The sequence below is a fragment of the Antrostomus carolinensis genome, unplaced genomic scaffold (genome assembly GCF_000700745.2).
Source record: "Antrostomus carolinensis isolate BGI_N321 unplaced genomic scaffold, ASM70074v2 scaffold25669, whole genome shotgun sequence".
Taxonomy (NCBI): domain Eukaryota; kingdom Metazoa; phylum Chordata; class Aves; order Caprimulgiformes; family Caprimulgidae; genus Antrostomus; species Antrostomus carolinensis.
Genome location: NW_010341111.1, coordinates 1 through 22,604, shown reverse-complemented (window position 1 = coordinate 22,604; position 22,604 = coordinate 1). Strand labels below are relative to the sequence as shown.

Below are 22,604 nucleotides of genomic sequence, written 5' to 3'. Positions count from 1 at the left end.
CTCCCCTCTGACACTTTCAAGCCATCACCCCTTGTTCTCTCACTCCCTGCCCTTGGCCAAAGTCCCTCCCCACCTTCCTGGAGCCCCTTCAGGTACTGGGAGGCCACTAGAAGGTCTCCCCGGAGCCTTCTCTTCTCCAGGCTGAACAGCCCCAACTCTCTCAGCCTGTCCTCACAGCAGAGCTGCTCCAGCCCTTGTATCATTCTGGTGGCCTCCTCTGCACTGGCTCCAGTAGCTCCATGTCCTTGTGCTGTTGGTGGCCCCAGCACTGGAGGCAGCACTGCAGGTGGGGTGTCAGGAGAGCGGAGCAGAGGGGCAGAATCCCCTCCCTCCACCTGCTGCCCACAGGACAGTGTTTGGGTCTGTGTCATTCTCACATAAACTGGTCTCCTATTTGTCATCAATACCGGCTGCATTAACATTTCACCTGGTCAATCTCTTGTCTGGAGGGAACATCATCAGGACAGTAAATCGATCCCTTAATTCTGTAACGTTTCAGAACAACGGCCTTTTCTGGAGAGCTATAAAAATTTAGGCTTTGGAAAAGAACACGGATGGACATCTGCAGTTGTCAGATGTAATAGTATTTCAATACTGCTTTTGGCTAACGTTTCATTTTTCAGTCAGAAATACGGTGTTAAGTGGCAATGACCTGAGTAACTGGGCGTGCAACACAGCAGCCTTATTCTTTTTTTTGCCCAGGATGCACTCTTGGTTTGCCTGTCATGGCAACATCTAGAGCTGCAGGAGAAAAATCATTTTATCCATTTAATTATCTATAATCAGGATATATTTTATAACACACTACGTTAATGTATTGTATTCACAAACACACACAGAAAAGGCTGAGGATCCCTAATGGATAAATCTCATTAAGCAGCAATTTGATATTTTGTTGGTTCATTGGTAGCATTGGGCAGCTGCTCCTGCCAGGCTTTTCCAGGGTTCCTGTTGGGACACCTGGCAGGCAAATGGAGCCCTGATCATCCCCATCAAATGAAGTCATCATCCCCTTCTCCCCAAGCCCTGGTCCTACCCTGTTCCCCATTTCTAGAAGATCTGGTGTGGCTACAACCCATGGGAAACCACCCAAAGTGCAGCAGTTCCCGGTGGCAGCTGCAATTGTAAAGACAAACACGAGGGCTGTGACAACTTGACGCACAGAGACCTTCTCAAGGAGAACGTGTCTGAGGACCTTTAAAAAACATCTCAGAGCTTATTGCTGTTATTGTGAGTACAACAACCCATTTGGATCCGAGACCTGGAAACCTGTTAAATCTCCAGAAACAACCCAACTGTTTGGATCACACACACAGGGTTTAATGGTCTGTGTCGGATGCTCTGGCAACAAAGAGCAAACCATAATTCACCAGTTGTTCTGGGAACCTTCAGGAAGTCCCTGTTTTGCTGATGATGATCCCAGACTACACATTGCTCCTGAGGCGCACGGCAAACATCGTGCACAGGGCACAGGTCAGTCTGGAGGCACCGCTGGAGGAGCATGAGTTCACGTTCATCCATGCAGACACTGGACAACCAGCACCACATCCTGCAGCATCCTTCTCTGACACTGTTATGGCTTTGGGACTAACATTTTTTTTTTGCCCAGGGATAATCTCAGGTGCAAGATGAAGCAAATCTGTGAATTTAGGCAGGGAGCAGGGAATGCTGACCTCCCCTGCCCTGGCAACCAGACAACCCTCCTGAAGCCACCCTGGAAACAAGCTGCCAGCAGTTATTCAGCCCAAGAGATGTTATCACCAAACTTGCTTGGTTTTTTGGGGGTTTTTTTATGGTTACACAATGACAATAGCAATTTTGACAGGAGAGGGAGGCATTCCATTCACCTGGGGGAAATACAGTGTAATACCAGACAGCTGCTGATTGCCAGGGCCCATTCGAATCAATTACATTTTCCCTGTGAATGTACCTCGTCATAAACAGCGTCTGTGAGTCACCCGCGTAAAACAACCCAGAGCCCCAGCAGCACAAGCGCAGGCGACTCTCACGCTGCTCATCACCTACGGCAGCTCCTGCGGGGAACCTGCCACCAGCTCCAATCAATTCCAATTAAGAAATACACTGAAACGAAACAGTCCTAAAGCAGGAGCTCAACCAGCACTAACACTGCATTTCAGAGATTTTCCTCTCCTGGAGTCACCTCTTCCCACCTCCCTCCTTCCCAGGATCTTTTCTATGAAAATAGAAATGAATCACAGAATCCCAGACTGGTCTGGGTTGGGAGGGACCTTCAAGATCACCCAGTTCCAACCCCCCTGCCATCAGCAGGGACACCTTCCACTAGACCAGGTTGTTCAAAGCCTCATCCAACCTGGCCTTCAACACTTCCAGGGAGGGGATGTTTAAGACCAGGTTGGATGAAGCTTTTCCCAAGAGTTCTGGAGAAATGGGGACATTTTTCTCACAGCATCCTTGTGTGAAGTGGCAGCTGCAGATGGTCCCATGAGTCCCGTGAGCCCCGCAGGGACAGCTCACCATCCTACAACCCCAGCCCTCGCTGCACCCGGGCACAGGGACACCCTGCAGCAGGGACACCCACCCTCAGCATTAATTAGTGATGATGTATGTAACCAACTTGCAGATTCACCCATCTGCTGGTACCGTAAATAACTTCCAAGGAGAAGGAACCATGGAAGTACCAGGACCCCCTGGGGTAGAAGCTGTATTTGGCTGGTGAGCAGAGAGCAGCCCTACAGCCTACCCAGACAGGATCCCTGAGGAAATCTGCCACCAGTTCCTCCCCAGACAGCAGCGGATGGAGGGCTCGGCTGGCACAGCAAGAGACTCAGCTCAGGCAGAAAAAAATCAGTGTCCCAAGAGGTGTTTCCACAAGGGAAGGGCTCCATAAAGCACAGCGAGGGGAAGGGAGATAAAACACACTCACAGAGATGCTGGCAGCACAGCCAAGGGGCTCATCACCACCACAAGCCAGGGAGAGGTGGGAAATGCTTCCCAGTACCGACAGACTGATGACAGACAGACAGAGGTGACCATCGAAGGCTGACACAGGGATTTATGTCCACACAGGACCAGGGCTGGGGGAACTGGGCTTTGCTCAACCACATCACAGCTGCTCGCGCATCCCTCTGCACAGCAGCTCGTAATGAAGCCATCATCGCCACGACATTACACACAGAGGAGGAGAAAATAGCTCCTCCATCCTCAATCATGTTCTTCATGTGCCCGTGGAAGCAATTTCTCCAAGAACATACAATGGATTCTGTCTCCTCATCCCCGCTGGCTGTGCTTTTGATGTCAAGCAGCCCCACACGGACGTGCCCCACACCAGAGGTTCAGCCTCGCACCCCAACCTGCAGGAAACTCTTCATGGCCAAGACATCTACACGCCAAACCCCCGCACCAGAGCCACAATGCCACCCTGCCACGGAAGCCCAGCCAGGGGCCAGCCTGCCTCTACTCCCTTCTCTGGCTGCACCAATTAGCTATTTCTTTCAACCAAACCCAGACAAACAAAAGGTTGTAAACAGGGAACTGTCTGAATTTAGAAGAAAATGACATTTTTTTAGCGCTACCATTTGCATGCAGCCACCCCACGCAGCCGGCCGGGAGGGACAGCCAGTGCCATGACCCCACCAAGCCGCCACTGCTCCACTTCCAGACGAGAACATCCTCACGGCCAACAAACACAAACGCATCATCACTTCGGAGATGGACCTTGTGGATAAAGCCAGGACTTGAACAAACACGGATTTAGCCCGGGAAGCAGGAAGCCAGCCTAGGCACGCATCTCGCGCTGGTTCTCCTAGCGCTCATCTCTTGAAACTAAGGACAAATTCCCGTTAAACAGTGGCAAGGGGGAAGAAAAGGGGATTTCTGTAATGGAGACATGGACACGCCGACTCATGCTGAGATGATGGTAAAAAAGGCTGGTTACCAGCAGCGCTGGTTACGCAACTACAGCCCCAGAACTGCCAGTTTTAGTGCCTCCGTGCCACATCCTGAGCCGTGTCCATCACTGGTGGGACCACCCGGGTGGTGCCAACCGCTGCCGTCCCCACCCGCAGCGAGGGGGCTGTTCTTTGTAAAGACAGACAAACTCATTTCCATAAATTAATTGCACTGAAAGAAGCAAGCGAAGCCGTTACCTTCTCGTGGTTCTCTATTAAAATTTCAATCACGATGTTCTGAAATTTGATGTCCATAATGGCAGCGACTGTTTCCTCTTGAGGTCGAAGCAGTGTTGGCCCAAATACCACACCCAGATTAGCTACAGTCATCAGGTTCTGCTTGTGATTATTTGCAACTCTGAAAAAACAGAAAGAAAGAAAAAGAAAGAAAGAAAGAAAAAAATGGGTGATAGAACTAATCCTCACAGAACCCCCCTCTCTGCCTCACGGCTGGCACAAGCTTACAACGCTGTTTACATTTTTTATACTCCTGGTGAGCTCCTTGAAGGCTCGGCCATGTGGAAAAGTACAAATTTAACTGTTGTGCTACTAGAGACCTTTCAGCCTCACCGAATTGACTAATCCCGTAAAACCCCAACGCTAGGCCGGCCACTGGCTCTCATGTTGCAAACCACTCCCAGGAAAACATCTTGAATCATTAATGCTTAAAACCCTTCTAAAAACAAATTGTTGGACCTCTGACACACGCTGCTCTCCAGCTGAATGAGTGACCTAATATCTTCCAAAATCCAATTCCTTCTCACCCATTTGCCTGCACCAGAGGTCAGCCCCATCCAGCCCAACCGAACCAGGCTGGGAGGAGCAGATGGGGCTCTACCCCGGCCCCACGCACATGTGTCCTTCACCCCATCGAGGAATCCATCCCACACGGACACCCGCTCTCCCAGAGACGTGCCAACACTCGAGCCTTCCTCCCTGACATCTCCATCTATTTTTATGTTCCCAAGTATTGCAGCCCCGCGGGAGCAAAGCAGTTCAGCAAAGTGAAGCAGCTCGTGCTGAGGACCCGCCACTAATCTGCATTTGGGTGGTTACTCTGGAGCAGCTCCAGGCTGGCCCTGGGTCTTCATGGTGTAAAGCACCAGTAGCTTTAATGGGGCAGATCATCTGCCCTGGGAGAGCCCCCTGGCCATGCTCCAAGGGTCTGTGGCAAGGTGGGACCCAGCCTGGAGGTCCCCAGGGTCATGTCCCACTGTGAGTGCTTGGCTGCTCCATGGCAAACAGAATCACAGAACCACAGAATGGTGGGGTTGGCAGGCACCTCTGGAGATCATCCAGTCCAACCCCCCCGCCGACGGAGGTTCCATACACCAGGTTGCACAGGAAAGTGTCCAGGTGGGTTTTGAACATCTCCAGAGATGGAGACTCCACACCCTCTCTGGGCAGCCTGTCCCAGGGCTCCGGCACCCTCACAGTAATTAAGTTTTTCCTTAAGTTTGTCTGGAACTTCTGGTGTTCCAGTTTGTGCCCATTGCCCCTTGTCCTGTCACTGGGACCCACCGAAAAGAGCCCGGCCCCATCCATTTGGCCCCCACATTTCAGATATTGATAGACATTGATCAGATCCCCAAACGTCTGGTTGAGGCACAGACCAACCTGAGCAGGTACCGCGGCCTCCGGCTGAGTCAGGTGCAGAAGTCACACGGGGACATGTGACACAAGGACCCGCGCGCGGGTGACGCGGCGGGGACCTGCGGTGGAAGCCCTGCAATCTGGCTCCCCGACTCGCTCTTGTGGTTTTCTCCTGACCTCTTCAACCAGGAAACCCGAGGACTTCAGGCAGCGCAATCACTCGCAGTTCTCACCCGAGGGGTTTTCTCGGTGTTTTTTCCCTTTACTCTTCCCCTGGACAAACGCCGTGGGTAACACAGAGACTCAGACCTCACTGGATTGTCCCAAAAATGTACTGCCACAAGCTTTGTTACTGCCTCAGGGTCAAGACACCACAGGGCTCATTTATGTGCACGTTGAGCTTATTTCAGCACAGCGTAAACTAGGTCTGGCTTAAAGAAAAGATGTTTCCTGTTCTTCTTCATCCAAATCTCACAGATTTGGCTCCCCCCAACAGCAACTCCAGCCCTATTTACAGCCCAGACAAGGAGTCTCACTCCTGTTATATCCCTGCAGAATACACAGAGCTGTCACCTCCACCAAGTCTGGGCTTGGGTTACCACTTCAAACGTGCAAAGGTCCTGCTTAGCCCCTTGGGAGCTTGCAGGACCTCCCTCTTACCCGTAACTCCCCCATTGTCAGGAAGCTCTGAATATTTTATCACAAGTGTCGGGAAAATCTCCCGTGTCGGTAAACGGCAGCGCTGCGGGTGATGGGCTGCCCCAGAGAAAGGCTCCAGTGACAGAGACGATAACGGGAGGAGGATGGAGCTCAGCGGCGAGGTGACACACTGCCCACGGGCTGCTGCCACCCTGCTGTCCCCATCACCTGGCTGAGCATCCCTGTCCCCAGCGAAGCAAGAGCCGACCAAGCTGTGCACGCAGCAACCCAGCACCAGGAAGTAAACCTTCTTTAGGAGATGAGAACCTCACAGAGCAGAGAGAAAGGTAGGAGAAGTCCAACAGGAAAGAACTTCTTAGGAAAAAACTTACTTACAGGAAAAAACCTCCTACTTCTCTAGGGACTCAAACCTTTCCCCCCCTCCAGTCCACCTCCTTATCAAGACATTTACAAATGCCAACGACGTTGCAACAACATCCGGATTTCAGATAAAATGCTCCTATTTGGATTTTGAAAACGCAGCTGTAATTCAAATAGTTTTGAAAAGTACTAATAGCAGAGTAATTGCAGTGATCTTCTGTGGCTACTGAAACAACGCTCGTTTATAAAAAACCATCTGAATTGATCTAAGTCTTACAAAATGAGGCGCCTCCATTTCTCATTACCGTTACCATGTAATACATCACGCTAATAAACCGCGTTGTCATTGACTCATTACGGCCAGGCAGCCGTGCACGGCCCTGTTAATTATTCCAGATTAAACTATTAACGGCTTCCCAAGCAGGACACGGTCCTGCAGCACCAGCCACAGACCTGGCTCTGCCCTCAGCCCTCGGAACACCCACGTGCCCGGACACGAGCGCTGGCCCTCGCCTCCCTCCAGCAATCAGCACCAAACTCCTCGGTACCAGGTTTGCTTTGAATTTGTAAATCTGGAAGCCAGGGTACAGCCATGCAGGTCTGGTGGGACATGAACTTCTGATGGGTACCAGGGGTACTTTTCCAGCAGTAGTCTCTTCACAACGCGATGCTACAAAACATGATTCACCTTTCACATCCTTCAAATTCCACATCCATTATCCACACGATAATTTACTAAAAATTACGCCTCTTCATCATCCTTTGTACCAGAAAATAATGCTGCAGATTCTAAAGATGGGTGTTCTCATCCCAAAGTGTGCTTAATGTTGGTGCTTTTGGGCAGGCGTTGTTAGTGCCATTCCTGAGCTGCCCTTTAGAAGGTCTCCAAGTACGGCACTAAAGCAATTGCTCTGACATTAATTGTGATGGGCCCTTTTTCAGTTCTCTCTCCATCCACACTTTGCAGGAGTCACTTCCAGGACAAGCAAGAGGTGGGAATCAACTAATGGAGAAACATGGAGAGCAACCTCATAAGTCCTGCTTGGTGCTTTCAACGTGCTGGGCCATCACCAACTTCCAGGCTCTGGGCTGTTCCTCCTCCTCCTCCTCTTCCCAGCATGTGATGGTTCCCACAGGAGATCATTCCCAGCAGGGTGGGACAGACCATGGAGCCCCTCGACCTGGGGAATAGCTGCGCTCAGCAACGCATCACCAACGAGCAGCTCTGCAAAGGGACTTTGATCCACAAAGATCTGACCAACTTGGTGCAAACCCAAGAGGCCAACAGCCAAGGGAGTTGGAGACCACACTCTGTCACCTGAGGGGACAGTCTCGTCTGGGAGCTGAGGGCTCCTGTGGGAGAACTGTCCCTGCAGCTGAATGGGCAGGTCCTGCTTCCTGGGGGTCTCTGTTGGACACCCACTCACTTTATATTCACCTTCAGAAAAAGAAAGGAGATTGGGAGCGGAGTAAATCCATGTTGTGTTAAATTAGATTGGGCCTGGGTTGCTTGGATACTGTATAATCACCAGCACGACCCAACATAACTGAATACAGAGTAATTGGTAGGGAAGCGTCGGCGCAGGGGAAGCGTCACAGGAACAGTCAATATTCCTTTGGCACACGGGCCCGTGACCAGCATCGTGTGAGAGAGGAACCGCAGCAGAGTCGGGGTGCTGCAGGCTGGGGGAGCACCACACTCACCCTCTTCTGCTATACAGACCTTAGGGGTTTCAGTTCTTCTGGTCAACAGCTCATATTTTTCATGGCAATCCAATTAAAAAATCTGCTTCTCCAGCTACCTACAAAGAAACCTGTATTGTGGGCTCTCTGCCTGCACAGAACTCCTGCTCTCTGTGGCTGGAATCACTTGGTGTATGTATTTGATATAGAAAATACACGACCCTCAGCCTCGGCCAGAGTGCTGCTATTAGCTCCAATATCTTCCCTGATTCGGAGAAATATCTCTGAGAAAACAAACAACTGAGAGGGAACAAAGGCAAAGTCTGGAGTGTTTCTATTTCCGTGCCTGGGACAAACCTTTGAAAACAAAGTGCTTGTCAAGGTTGGCCTAGCAAGACCTCATCGCATGGAAGATAATGCAGCTTATTCCTCTTGCTCCAGGTAAAACTATGGTTCACCTCTGCCACCACCATGAAAGCTTCTGTTGAATGTGACTGTCTCTTCTCCCAAGGAACAAGTGACAGGACAAAAGGAAATGGCCTCATGTTGCACCAGGAGATGTTCACACTGGATATCAGGAAAAACGTCTTCACTGAAAGGGTTCTCAGGCACTGGAACAGGCTGCCCAGGGCAGTGGTGGAGTCCCCATCCCTGGAGGGATTTAACAGACGAGTAGATGAAGTGCTCAGAGATCTGGTTTAGCAGTGGACAGGTACAGTTGGACTCGATGGTCTCAAAGGTCTTTTCCAACCAAACAATTCCATGATTCTATGAAAAGCCAATCGTGCAGAGGGTGAGCCGTTCCTAAAATTATTTAGGCTGCTCTGGGTAGCTGGTTGCAAACCAAACACTCCATTTGACTCTGGAGATGAGTGACAGATAAAAAGCAGAGGGAACACAGACAGCACGCTGGGCATCAGCAGCACCTATGGATCCACCAGCCCTTTGGGGGTGAGCGAGATGGGATGTGGATGAGCTGTACAAAGCCACATCAGCAGCACCCAGCCAAGGCAGCAGCCGTGTTCCCACTGAATCATGGAATGGGATGGGTTGAAGGGACCTTTAAAAGTCACTTAATCCAACCCCCCTGCAGTGACAGGGACATCTTCACCCAGATCAGGTTGCTCAGAGCCCCGTCCAGCCTGACCTGGAATGTTTCCAGGGATGGGGCTTCTACCACCTCTCTGGACAACCTGTTCCTCACAAAGAAAACCAAGTCTGGGTAGCACAGCCCCCTGGTCGGGGCAGGGGCTCAGCCAGGCTGCTGGGCTCTGCCCAGGCACAACCCTGCAGGGACTGTCCCTGCTCTCCCATGTCCACCCATTCCTTTGGGATGCTGCACGCTGCCGGAGGAGAGCAGGCAGAGCAGAATTGGTGGTGTTTATCGGATAAAATCTAATGAGTTCTGGGAAATGTTGCTGGGTGCATTCAAGTCATCCCTGCGCATTACTGAGTTTAATTGGGCTGCAGCTGATGAGCGTGTAGGTGGAGAGCTGGGTGAGGGCCGGGTGAGAGCCAGGGCTGGCCACCACACCAGCAGCTCCGGCTGCTCGGCTTCACCCCTCTGTGAAGGAAGGGTGTCCTGGGAGAGTGACCCTGCAGCTCCCTGGGATTGTCAGTCCTCACTCAAACCCATCGTGGGTCACCCGGCCCCAGCAGCCCACACCCCTCAGGAACTGATGGCCGGGAGCATGGCAAGGCCACCTCCCCGTGCTCAGAAGGACGGCGGAAGGGCACTGGCATCCCTGCCATTCCCGGTACCCAAAGCCAGAGCAGCCAAACACTGAGTTTTGTCAAAAGGAAACTTGGAAAGAAACAGCTCAAGATTTAAAGTAAGACTAATAATAATAATAATGAAAATATTTCAAGTTACTAAAAGGAGATTTTTTTAAAAATCAACCTTCCTCTCCTGCGATACCAGAAACTGAGGAGACTGGCAAGAGGAATTCTTCATCAAGCGCCCTTGTAAACATCACTGCCACCCATGGCTCACAGCAAGAGAGCCAAAGAGGCTGTGGCACACGGGAAAGAAATGACACCTGCAGCACTAACCACCGGTGTCCCCACTAGCTGAATCGGTCCCTCGGCCATTTGAATAATCACTGAAATGATTACTCCTGAATTCCACATTGTGCATAGGAGGGGGTGATGGGGGGCAAGCTGTTGGGGGGAGCCAAGGCAGCAGTCCTGAGCCCCTGAGCATCCCTCAGTGATGAGGTCTTCTTCTGCTGCCTGAGGATAGGGATGAGGAATGAAGAGGTCTTTGCTGGTTCAAGTGAGATGGACATGGAGGTGCTGGAGCGTGTCCAGAGAAGGGCAACGGAGCTGGGGAAGGGTCTGGAGCACAAGTGTGCTGAGTTCCCTTGTGGCTGAGGGAACTGGGGGTGCTGAGCCTGGAGAAAAGGAGGCTGAGGGGAGACCTTCTGGCTCTGTCCAGCTCCCTGAAAGGAGGGTTCTGAAAACCTTCAGATTCAACGTCAAGAATTAAAGGGGTTTTCAGCAAGTGGCTGCGTTGATCTCGGGTTTCCCTGCTCAGCTGGGATGAAATGTGTGCCTGCACTGACTCTGGGCGCTTTGACTTGCTCCAACAAGTCTCTCCTTCTCCTGGGTGAATCTGGCCACAGCTGGATGCTTGGGTTTGCTCCCAGGAAAAGGCTCATATCACATGGAGCAGATGCAGAGGCCAAATGTGAAGCTCAGTATCGCTGAGCCTAATCAGTGTGAATACCATACGTGCTGCGGCTTGCACGGAAAACACACGGTGCTGCAACGCTCTGTGGATTCCAGACCAAGTCACCCAGGTTTGCAGAGCCAGCAGCTCTGGCTTTGGGCAACCTGAGCCCAAAGGGAGATCTCAGGGGGATGTGCTGACAGGGTGATCCCAAACCTGCTCACCAACCCTCAGCCTATGGCTCAGGGCTGGCATGTTCCCCACGCCCCAGCACAGCACCAGCAGTGCCACGGGTTTCCACTCCCACCCCAGTGAAAGCCAAGGGCACGGCCATGAGTTGGTGTCATAATGTCACCACAGTTTCCACCTGCAGGAATCCAGCCAGCCAAAGGGGATTCACCCTCAAACATGCCCAGGGATGGAGCTGGAACCAGGGCTGCCAGAGCTGGAAACGCTGTCCCCTGTGCTGCTGCCACCACGCAATGGCAATGCCCTGTTTGAGACCAGCACCCTCAGGCAGCACGCCAGGCACCACCGAGGATCTGCCACCCTTCCTGGCACGGGCCAAACCCCAGTGCCACACCAGCAACTTCACATTCACAGCACACAATGGAGAGGCAACAGCAGGTGAATGCAGTTCCCACACCCCACACCCCAGCCTGGACCTTCTGCCCTTCATTTTGGCCGTGTGTGGGCGAGCACAGCGCTCGGTCACAACCCCAGTCTGCTACACTCACTCACTCACTCCTCTCCTCTTTACAACCACCACAGTTCTTTTACCCATTAGTGACAGCCACGTGCTGCAGCCCCACCAGAGCCATCCCGTGCACAATCACCACCAGCCCCAGTGCTCCCAGCAAAGCCCCACTGCACGGGTGGGTTTTCCTCTGACCACAGACACCGCCGATGCTTTCACACTGCAATAAGAAAACCTGCACAGCCAGCGGGGCAATCAAAGCCTGAAAAAGCAAGAACACGTGAACAAGAAACCCTCTGAAATCTGCAGCGATGGGAAGCGACATGCCAAAGCTTCACCTGAGAGCTGGCAAACAGCCCAAGGAGACGGGCTTCCAGAAAGCCTCCCAGCAAGAACCAGCACCGGTTCCCACTGCTCTCCAGCCCGACGGGGCTGTCCCTCCAGGAGGGATGGGAAATAACGCACAGCCAAGAGCCAGCCCGCGGGGTGAGGAGCAGGAGGTGCCCTGGTGTAAACCTGGATGTTCCTGCAAGTGCATCGGCCACAGGGCTGTGACAAAACAGGATTTTTGATTGATTTTTTTTTTTTTTCTTCCACTTAAGAGGTATTTTGGAGCATATTTGCTTCACAAATGCAAGGTCAGTGCCCTTCCCTCCCAAACACTGAATTCCTAAAAGAATTGTTTAATTAGAAAGAAAGGGAATGTACAGATAAACAGCTTTATGTAGAATAAATTAAAGCCATGGTTAACAACAGCAGGTAAGATGCTTGTCCCATCTTTGCCTGTAGAACAAGGTTTTGCCCAACGATTGGAAAAATAATCCCACCCAGATTTTGTGCACCCTGCCATGCACATGTGGGCAAATCTGCTCATCCCACAACACCCTTCCTGCTTTCCATGGCAGTAGCAACCATCAAACTGCAACAAACTTCCACAGAACTACATTAGAAAGTACTTTTAAAAGAACATGCTTCTAAGTTTGAACTTAGAAAAAGTCTAGACCTCGACTGGACGTGAGGTTTAGTCACTTGAAGATGGACACAGGAGACAGGTCCAGGTTGGGACAAGGATCACTCCCAGCATCCCGGGGAAAACTGCAGCTCAAAGACATCTAGGCACTGGTGACTTTTATTCTTCCTTCTGTTGAAGGATGATTTGACTAAAATCTATATATTAAATTTGGTTTAGTACTGGGTCTGTTCAGCATGAAAAGCAATCTAGAGAAGCTCTCATTAAGATGTCTAAGTCCCACTCTGTCTGCAGGGGCGGAGGAGATGCCACCAGGAAAGACACCAGCTATTTATTGGAAATCTTTTGCTCACTCTAGATTCAATCTGTTTCTGTACATAGTTTTAGTAGCACTGTGATAAACAATTAAAAAGCATCCAAATAATTATGTGCTATCAACAACTTCTATCCAACAACATAAAGTTCAAACGCAAGCCCACAAGAATTTACACTTGAGCAATGCAGAGAGCCTGGTGCTTCTCCTGGAGATCCCGGCTGTCCGGTGGGAGTGGGGCAGAGATGTTCCACCCCAGCAGCTCCACGGTAAAGCCAGCACACACTGCATCCCACGCTAGGAAACGGTTGGTCTTGCCAGCATTGGTGATGAAAGCTTTAGTTGAATTTAAGACACCCGTTATGGTATCTAGAGAGATGTCTCTTTTGCACGATGAAGATATAAAACTTGTGAAGAACCCGATAAGACAGATGCTCTTATCTCTCCAGCTAAAAACTGGGGAGCCTTCAGAAAATAAAAGGACCTTTTGGAGAAGCATGGAAAAAAAAGCTACCAGAAAATGCAAACAGCTACTCTATTGACAACCCAGGCTAAGGAGGTTAAAAGTTCATTTGCAGAAGCAGAACAAAACCTTTTGCTAATTTACACATTACAGGAAGCCAAGCCCAAAAAACACAGCAAACACCTACAGGGGTTTTTTGTGGCTTGTTTTTTTTAATTCTGCAGAATCTCATATTAAAAACAAAACCAAAAAGGAGCCAGAGTTTGCAAGGGGGAGGGCGTGCACCCAGCCTTGTGCTCTGCACAGCGTGCCCACCGCATCCCCCCATCAACACCCACTCCCACCAGGACCGGCTGAGCCCACAGTGGTCTCTGCTCTGCCCAGAGCATCACCAGCTCCTCGAACAAAGCCAGCGAGGGAGAGACCAGGGAAGGGAAGGGGGAAACCAACCACCTGCTGCTGGTGACCCACGAGGCTTTGATACCTCCAGCTCCCGAGTGTGAATAGTTCGTGAGGACCCGCTGCATCACACTAGGGCTGCTCCTTGACCGCGGGCTGCCTCCTGCAGAAGGGCTTCAGCGGTGGGAAAGGATCCTCCTCGCCAAGTCTTGAGCAGAGAAAACACCAGGAAAACCAGGGAACGCATTCACAGCATCATCGTTACCCCAGCTGCTAATTGCAACCGGGGCTCGGGACCGCGCTCGCTGTGCTGCTGCTCAGCATCTGGGATAACGTCCTCGACTCGAGCAGGAGGAACGAGCCGAGCTCCTGGCACATTAGCAATAATCCAGTGGATTATTTTGTGGCAGCAGAAGAAAAATGGGCACAGGCCATTTGCAAACAGAGTGAGACCATCTAAGAGACCACCTGTGATGGCTGGAGAGGTCTGGGCGCCCGCTGACCACATCCAAGTGCTGCCTCGGCCTCGGCAGGATCTCAACACACACGGGACTTCTGCGAGGAGGCAGGAGAAGGTGCAGGGCAGGCTCCCTCCTCTCCACAAAGGCTGAAAAACCCATCCCCTAATGTTACCAGTAAAATTATCTCCAGGAGCCTAATGCAGAAGCTAAGAAACAAGGGAGACGTTAGGGCAAACACGTGGAGATGTCAGTGCCGCTGCCGGGAGCTCTGCACAGGGACCTCCGCAGCCTTTGTCTTTGCCCAGAGCTACAGGTGGTTCCAGTTACACGCTGTCATTCAATCAACTGGGCAAAGGCTTCACCCGAATCTGCAGAGCCATCTCTCATCCACCCACCGCCTGTCTCCCACGTTAAAAATACCCCAGCACTCGCACAGAACCCGATCCGACGGCCGAGGGAGACCCGCAGGACATGGCGCTGCCGGGGTCACCGGCACAGGACGCTGCCGAAGCCATCACCTTCCCCTTCCCAGGCTGCTCTCTCCAAACCCCCCGTCCTGCGGCTGCGGGGAGCCCGCGGCGTTGCTGCTGGCTTGGCTGGCTGTTCCCACGCAGGAAGAGAAAAATAAACAGACAACTGGCTGTACTTGCTAATCATGTCACAGCACTAAAACAAAAGGGATTTTTATTGATCTGAGCGGGCTCGGCTCCAATTGGGAAGAGGATGGTTTAAAATAGTTGCTTAAAACCATATTTTCAAAACGAAGGATGTTCTTGTTTTGTTTTGCTTTGTTTTAGCATGATCAGCCTCGACTGGAAAAGCCCTTTAAGCTCATGGAGTCCAACCATGAACCCAACACTGACCAGTCCCCAACTAACCCATGTCCCTCAGCACTATGTCTACACGACTCTTCAATCCCTCCAGGGATGGGGACTCCATCACTGCCCTGGGCAACCCCTTCCAATGCCTCAGATCCCTTTCAGCAAAGAAATTCTTCCTCACATCCCATCTCAACTGCCCTGGCCACAACTGGAGCCCATTTCCTCCTGTCCTGTCCCTTGGTCCTTGGTTGAACAGACCCACCCCCACCTCTCTGCACCCTCCTTTCAGGGACACTCCTCACCCCCAGCCTGTACACAGCATCATGAGCACACACAGCACTCGCAAGGAGCATTTCTAACACACGTCATCCAACAGACACTGGTTGAGCAGCACCCATCCCAGCTCCTCAGGCACCAGGACTTGATGCTCCAAACCGAGACAAAAAGCAAATAAACAAAACAGGAGGAGGAAAGGAAAAAAAGGAAAGAGGTGGAAAAAAAGCACAGCAAGAGCTGGACCCAGGAGAGATGAGCTCCAGGGATGATTCTCCCAGCTCCTGCGAGGCACAGCGTGCCTACGGGGAGTCACCACCCGTGTGATGGGCCTTCTGCTGCCCACGGGGGCACCCGGATCCTTTGGGTTACTCGAACTCCTGGGGATTGGTTCACCCAGGACCCAGCGGTGCCATGATCCAAAGGGATCAGGAACAGGCGCCAGGCAAAAAAATAAAATAAAATAAAATGAAATGGCATTTCCGAAGCGCGGCGAGCGGGCGGCAGCGCGGGAGGATGGCTCCTGGCCCGGCCACGCAAGGTCAGAGAGCTCGCTGGCAGCCAAATCAGGCGAGGAGCATCTGAGAGGAGTGCATCTCAGAGGCCTCAGCGGCTAGTGGAAATTTCCAGAACGTCCTGGACAAGAATGACTTACTGGAAGTGATACATAAATCAAGCAAATGAATAGTTACCAGACAGCAGCATAAACAGCTGCCACGGGGATGAAATCAGACCTGCTGTGCCAAGAGGCGTCAGCCTCCTCGCCGGCTGCACCTTCGGGGGGAAACGGGGAAAACAAACCAAGGAAAAGAACATTTCTGAGGAAGGAGCCACCCCAGTCCTGTGCAGGTGCCACGGTGGTGGGCATGGAGCTGCTGGGCATGGAGCTCCCCATGGCAAACACCGCGCCGCTGCCGGGGACCCCTCGGCACAGCCCGGGGAGCACGGCACGGGGCTGCCAAGGTCGGGACTGCTCCACTCAAAGGAAAACAAGCACTGGGTTGTATTTTTAGGCAGAAGACCTGGAGGATTTTTTTCATCTTCTCCTTTGCCAACGAGCCCTCGTTCAGCAGCGAGCCCTCCAAAACACGCTTCGCTCCGTGTCCGGCCCCTGCCCTGTCCTGCCGGTGGGTAACGGAGGGGGGGGTCTGCCCGTGTCCAGCCCCTGCCCCGTCCTGCCGGTGGGTAACGGAGGGTGGGTTCTGCTGGAGCTGCGGGGCTGTGGCTGAGAACAGCCGCTCTCAGACCCCATGGAAACCATCCGAGCTGATAAGTGGAAAACAATTTGTGTTAGAGATAGCAATCACTATCATGTTGGTTAAAACACGTAAACTAGAAAACACCACCACAGGAAAAACAAAGGGAACTAGTCACTGCTGGCCAGGCCGCAGCTGCGAATGATTAAAGATAATTAATTCTGCTAAATACACGTACACACATTGCTTCTGCAGCCTCCTTAATTGTTTTGACCTTTTGCCAGGAGAGGAGCGGATGCGCAGGCAGGGGCAGCCCCGCCCCCTTGCTCCTCGGGCCGGGGGATGCGCGGAGCAGCAGCAGTGATGCACGGAGCGATGCAGAGCTGCTCGAGGGGCTTAGGAGCCCTGCTGAAGGGTGCACCAGTACAGCACCATCTGTACTGGAGAACCTGAATCTCACTGCCACAACAACACAGCAAGGCTCAGATGTCAAATTATGCCCATTAAAAAAACATACAAATAAAAAATCCTAAATTCTTGAAAGATAATCAGAGCGAAATCCTCCTGCTCTGCACCTCCAAAGCATTTATGACTTAATGAGAAAGCACACTAAAAAAGAAGAAGACAGGGCTGATATCGCAGCTCCACTAATGAAAATGGCCATTTTTTTTCTGCAACCAGCTCCACACCCGGCAGCACCATTGGCGCAGCCACCTGCGAGCGCCTCCGCTTCGCTTTGAACTGCTGCAACTTACTGGGCAGGAAAAAATAATTTTAAAAAAAGAGAGTTTAATCAGAGCCGGCACATCCTATTGATAAAAAAGCATCTGAAACTCCAGCGTAGCCATTCTAGTGCAGAGAGAGGTGCTGGATCTCTGCAGCAAAACAACTCGGGAACAGGCAAGCAGGAGCGTGTTGCTAGGTGATGTGCTGGGGGACAGCCCGCTGCACCCAAGATGCTCTGCTTGTTGTTTTCCTCCTTTCCCATCTAGAAATGGTGGGAAAAAAAAAAAATCCCAGAGTAAAAAGAGAAAACCCTGAAGCTGGTGTGAGGAGTTGTGTGCTGTGCAGAGCTCGAGCCGGCTGCCCTGCCAGGCCTGGGGAAGGCTGGGCACAAAATCATGGGATTGTCCTATGCCAGGGCAAGAGCTGGACTCGCTGATCCTTGTGGGTCCCTTCCAAACTCACAACATTCCATGATTCGATGAAACTGCTACAAATCGATGCTGAAAAAGGCATTTTGGAGAGCGGGGAGCATTGGGTGCAAGGGGCAGCGTCGCTGCCACGCAAGCTCGGGTACCACACCGGCTGGCACGTGAGCTCACCATGTCTCCTGGCATCAGCTCCTCAGGCAGCTCTTTAAAAAGTGTGTTTCTTATTCCTAAGGCAGGGAGATGAGAAGCGCTCTCATCAGCTGTCCCCTGCAAATGTTAAAGCTGCAAGAAGTAACCCACTGATGAAGCAGTGGAGACTCTGGCAACGGAAACAGCTACAAGGAACAGGAGATATGTCCTGCGTTTGCCTTCAGTTCTTTGAAAGTCTGGGGCTATTCTGGCCCGAGACAAGAGAACCCAGGTGATTTTTAAGATGCCCGGAGTCTCTCTGTCCTCAGCCCAGGGCTGCCTGTTCCTCTGGCCCCAGAACAGCTCCAGGGCTGGGACAGCCTCTGGTTCTGCCGGGGGGTGAGCTCAGCAGAGCAGGGTCTCACTCCTCGGCTTCCTGCCTTTCTCCCAGATAATTTCTTTCCCATTAAATAACCACTCCGAGCTGTTTCTCTTCCTAAGACAGCACGCACCACTCCACTCATGCTTTGTTTGTGTTTTGTTTTAGTTCCTTCCCTACTAAAGCAGCATGAAACCCACTGTATTACTTGCCTCCCTTCTCCACATCTCTCACTCAAACACCACCAGGTTTTCCTTTAAATGAAAAGCACTTGAGCTGTTAAGAGATTCCTCACACGTGTTTGGCTGGTGGGAGTACCTGGAACCGCCTGGCCCTTGGCTTGAGCCTGTAAGTGCAGAAGGTTTTGAAATCCAGATCTAAACCAGCTCTTTGGTTTTTAACAGCCTTGCCGGAGAGTTGATGGAACAGATACAAACCCGTGTCAGAAGCAAACATCTGGAGTAATTCTTAAGCTTATTTCCAGTATCATTTGTTATTTTTTCTCTTAAACAAATAACTTCAGGTTCCCCCAGACCTTCCTCTAAACACTTATACCAATTAACTCACTCCCCAGGTTCCCAAGTCCTGGCTAATCCCTCCTGCTCAGGCAGCGCCGGTGTGAACAGAGAGGGCAGGTACGACCCCGCAGCCTTGAGGCTGGCACAAACACCTGATGATGCTTTCATTTTAAACACTAATCAAAGGTTTCCATGGTAACCCGCAGGAGCAGGAAGAAGATGGGAAATTATAGGTCAGCTCTATCACTGAAAGCAAAAAATTTATTCAATTCCTTTGCCCTCGCAAAGTTTCAGGGTGACCTACAAGTATTGATTAATCAGGTTGTATGAAGGCAGATAATGTGCCCCAGAATAGTCTCCTATTGTAGCAAAGAAATAGCTTTTAGTGCTTTAATACTGGGCTTGCTCTGAAACACAGACAGGAGCTTAACCTCTGCTCTGCCTCCTGGATAGCCCAACCCATCACCATGCCATGAGAGCAATGCTCTGCTTCCAGCACCCTACGGGTTCCTGCTGCCACCGCGGGGCCGGGACAGGGCCACACGGGCACGGGACAGCAGGGAAACGGGTACGCGACCCCCTCTCTCCCTCCCTTCCTCCCTGCTGCTCCATCTCTCCATCCTCTGTTCACTCACACACGGGTTTCCAGTGACTCGCCAACCAGCTGTGACTCAACACCACACACACAGACACACACACACAAGGAAACTTTTCTACCACTCTTAAACTTTCAGAGGAAGTGGAAAAAGGAGAGAAAAACATATCAGTCATAAACATACTTTGCCAAGTGGTTCATGAGCAAGTGCAGCATCTGCCTGTTTTTCTCCGGGAGCCGATGAACGAGGCTGTGGATCTCGGATACCCTCGACTCCTGATTCTCCAGCTCTGTGTTGGAAATAAAAAATGATTTATCTCCACATCAGGGGGGTTATTATGGAAAGAGACATAAACAGCAACAGACCTCCCAGGGACTCGAGGTTCCCGCTCCCTACCCCCCCCTACACCCAGGCATGCTGCAGATTCTCTCCACAGCACTTTTCCTTGCTACCAACTCCAAACGGTTGTTTCCAAAAGGAAGAAGCTACTGGGCTGAAACAGCGAGCTGAGAGCAGATGGCAGCCGTGTGAACAGCCAGTGGTGACCAGGGAAGGGGCTGGCTGTAACCAGAGTGTTTCTCCAACTCCAGCGACGGCAGCATCAGCACGTTCCCATTCAATGTGTGCCCAAGCACCATCAGGATGCGCTCAGCACCGTGCCTGGACAGGCTGTAGCATCTGATGCTCCACAGGCTGGTTGGGTCCGGAGATGCTCCAACAGCCTAAGTGTTCAAGGAGGCCACCACCAACGTGGCCACGGACCACACAAGCCCTCCTGACCCCCTGGTCCCACTCACATGCACACAGGCTTCTCAGCTGCCAACAGAGAGTTACCTGCTCTGGTACAAAGCACCTTCCCAGGGCAGTCAAAGGAAAGCAGCACAGAGATCTGAGCCACAACTGAGCTCATCAAAACACCGTAGGCGGTGTTTGAACAACGGCCTCTCTCATTTGGGCAGATGATGGTCAAAACAAGACAGAGCTGCAGCAGCAGCTCCTGCCACCAGCCAGCTCTCACTCCCCCTGCGCCATCTGCGCTTCCTTTTCATCCGGTAAGTCCCAAGGGACACGTGTCCTTGTCACAACAACGTGTCCCTTGTCACAACAACATGCCCCTCGTCTCTCCACTCTTATTCAACTTTCCAGGACTTAAGAAGAAGGAGGCTGGTGGGGGAGCAGCAGGTCATGCTCAGTTCCTTGCAAATTAGGTTCCTCTTTCCAACCTGGTGCCATAAACATCAACAAACTCACTTGCTGCTTTGATGAAGCTCCTTTGAAACTGGTACATCATGAGCGGCCCCGGAAGCATTCTGGAAGATAAAAAACACACACAAAACATGTCTGAGTAACACCATCCACAGAAATAAAGCTTTGCCCGTACCATAAATTCAGCTCCATTTTTAGAGATGCAGAATTAAGCAACAACAACTCTAATTAATTCCCCCCATCAGCAGTTTTTTTTTGGAATAAGATCTGTTGCAGTACGTTTGATTTATTCTTCCTCCCATTTCCGCACCACACTAAATTCATTTATAATTTTAGCATTCCTTCAGTAACAGAGTTTCAGTACCTCAGTGAGCCCATGATTTCCAAGCAAGTTTAAAAATAAATTAAAAAGAGCAACAAGCCTAGTAATAAAACTGGAACAGTCACACCATTCCCATTACATTCCCCACTCTCCTCTCCCACTTCCACATCCCTTCAAAGGGACATCTTGGTGCTGCCGACATTCCTCATCACTTTGCAAGCAGTTCAAACTCTGGAGCAAAGGTTGCCAATCATGCAAATTATGTAGTGCTTTGTGATTTTCTAGGCTGAGATCCACCAAGCTAATTATACTCATCACCCTAATTGGATTTAGTCTCTCTCTCTCTCTCTCTCTCAAATAAAACCCAACACACAGAACAGCAGCAAAAAGGCAGAAGCTGCCGTTGGGACAGGTAGGAGCATGTTGTGGATAATGAGATGCTGGCTGCTGCCACCAAACTAACCCTGGGGGCAGATAAACCCACGCTGATAGCGGCACCAGCTTCCACAGAGGAATTGTTACTACAATAAGCTCAGCACCCGGTTCTGAAAAAGCCCCACAGCCCTTAGAGCAGCACTGCTCCTCTGCCACACGGTCGTCGGGTGGAAGCCCATCATGAAAAGCTTAGGGAACAGCTTAAATCAAGGCAGGGAACACAAGAATGAGCTTTTAAAAATCACACTTGTGCCGGAGGGTCAAGTGAAAAGCCATAATAAATTCTCTAAGAGCAGTTTTTCCTTTGTTTCTGTTAAAGTGCTATTGGTAAGGATCTGCAGCAACAGGCAGCAGCACCCCAGACCATCACCAAACCCCTCCTGAAGCCCCACGACAGATGTGCTGTTTCTGCCTTACCTCAGGTAGGTTTTCAGTGCACTAGTAATGGTCTTTATCTCCCACTCTGCACAGATCTCTGTTTCTGTTTCCGTGGCTGTTTTGGGATCTAAGGAAAAAGACAAAACAGAAAAAAGTGAACCAAAGTGAAGATCATACCAGCTCACACCAGCTCACACCAGCTCACACCAGCTCACACCAGCTCACACCAGCTCAGCGGTGTGGGGAGACCATCACATCCCATTTTATTTGCTATTCCCCAGCCCAGTGACCACAAGCTGATCCCCAGCAGACACTTCTGTGGGGAAGCAGAGCTCGTCACACGAGATGGGCCACGCTCACTTGCAGGGGACGAGAAGAAGAAAAGAAAAACATTAAGTGTGAGCAATGAGATGGGCAGTTGGACCCAAAGTGTGACATTCCACCGGGTGCAGGAGACTGTGGGGCTCAGTGACGGTGGTGACAGAGCAGAACACAAACACGACGTGGACCCAGACAGACAGAGACCCCCCCAGGACTCAACAGAAAACGCCAAGTAGGCTGCAAGGCATTGCCACAGCCCGGACAAACGTGAGTGACAGCAGCAAGGGTGGCACGGCCCCGGTGGCAGGACAGACGCGGTGGCAGAGGCAGGAGCCCTGCCCAGGTGTGCGGGGGGGCAGGAGGTGGCTTGTTCTCCTGCCCAAGGTGGGGAAGGGTCCCTGGAGCCAGCCCAATGTGTCGTGGAGGGTGTGGGAAGGTGGTTTCTCACTTCTTTGGCTCCACAGATGCATTTTGTTTGGACACGAGGAGGAAGCGGGGCTGCTGGATGCGGTGCTCCGCGGCTGGGCTGCGGCACAGCCGGTATTCCCATGTTATCCACCGGGCATTCCCACGTTATCCACCGGGCTGCCCACCCCAGGGACCCTCACCCAGCTCACCGCTCCAGGAGTGTGCCACCCCACACCACCCTCGCCAGCACAACACTGGCTGCGAGGTGG

The 22,604-nt window shown here is 51.6% G+C and overlaps 1 protein-coding gene across 1 annotated transcript in view; it reads right to left on the bottom strand.

The window, feature by feature from the left end:
- LOC104531502 (rho GTPase-activating protein 26-like) overlaps nucleotides 1–21,733 on the bottom strand; it is a gene marked incomplete at both ends in the record, with an annotated part of 33,897 nt that extends 12,164 nt beyond the window's left edge. Inside the window, 4 exons of the mRNA XM_029087078.1 lie at nucleotides 4,128–4,287; nucleotides 19,449–19,554; nucleotides 20,517–20,575; nucleotides 21,646–21,733. Coding sequence (XP_028942911.1) covers nucleotides 4,128–4,287; nucleotides 19,449–19,554; nucleotides 20,517–20,575; nucleotides 21,646–21,733 — 413 coding nt within the window. The remainder of the gene's footprint in view (nucleotides 1–4,127; nucleotides 4,288–19,448; nucleotides 19,555–20,516; nucleotides 20,576–21,645) is intronic.
- Nucleotides 21,734–22,604: the final 871 nt, after the last annotated feature.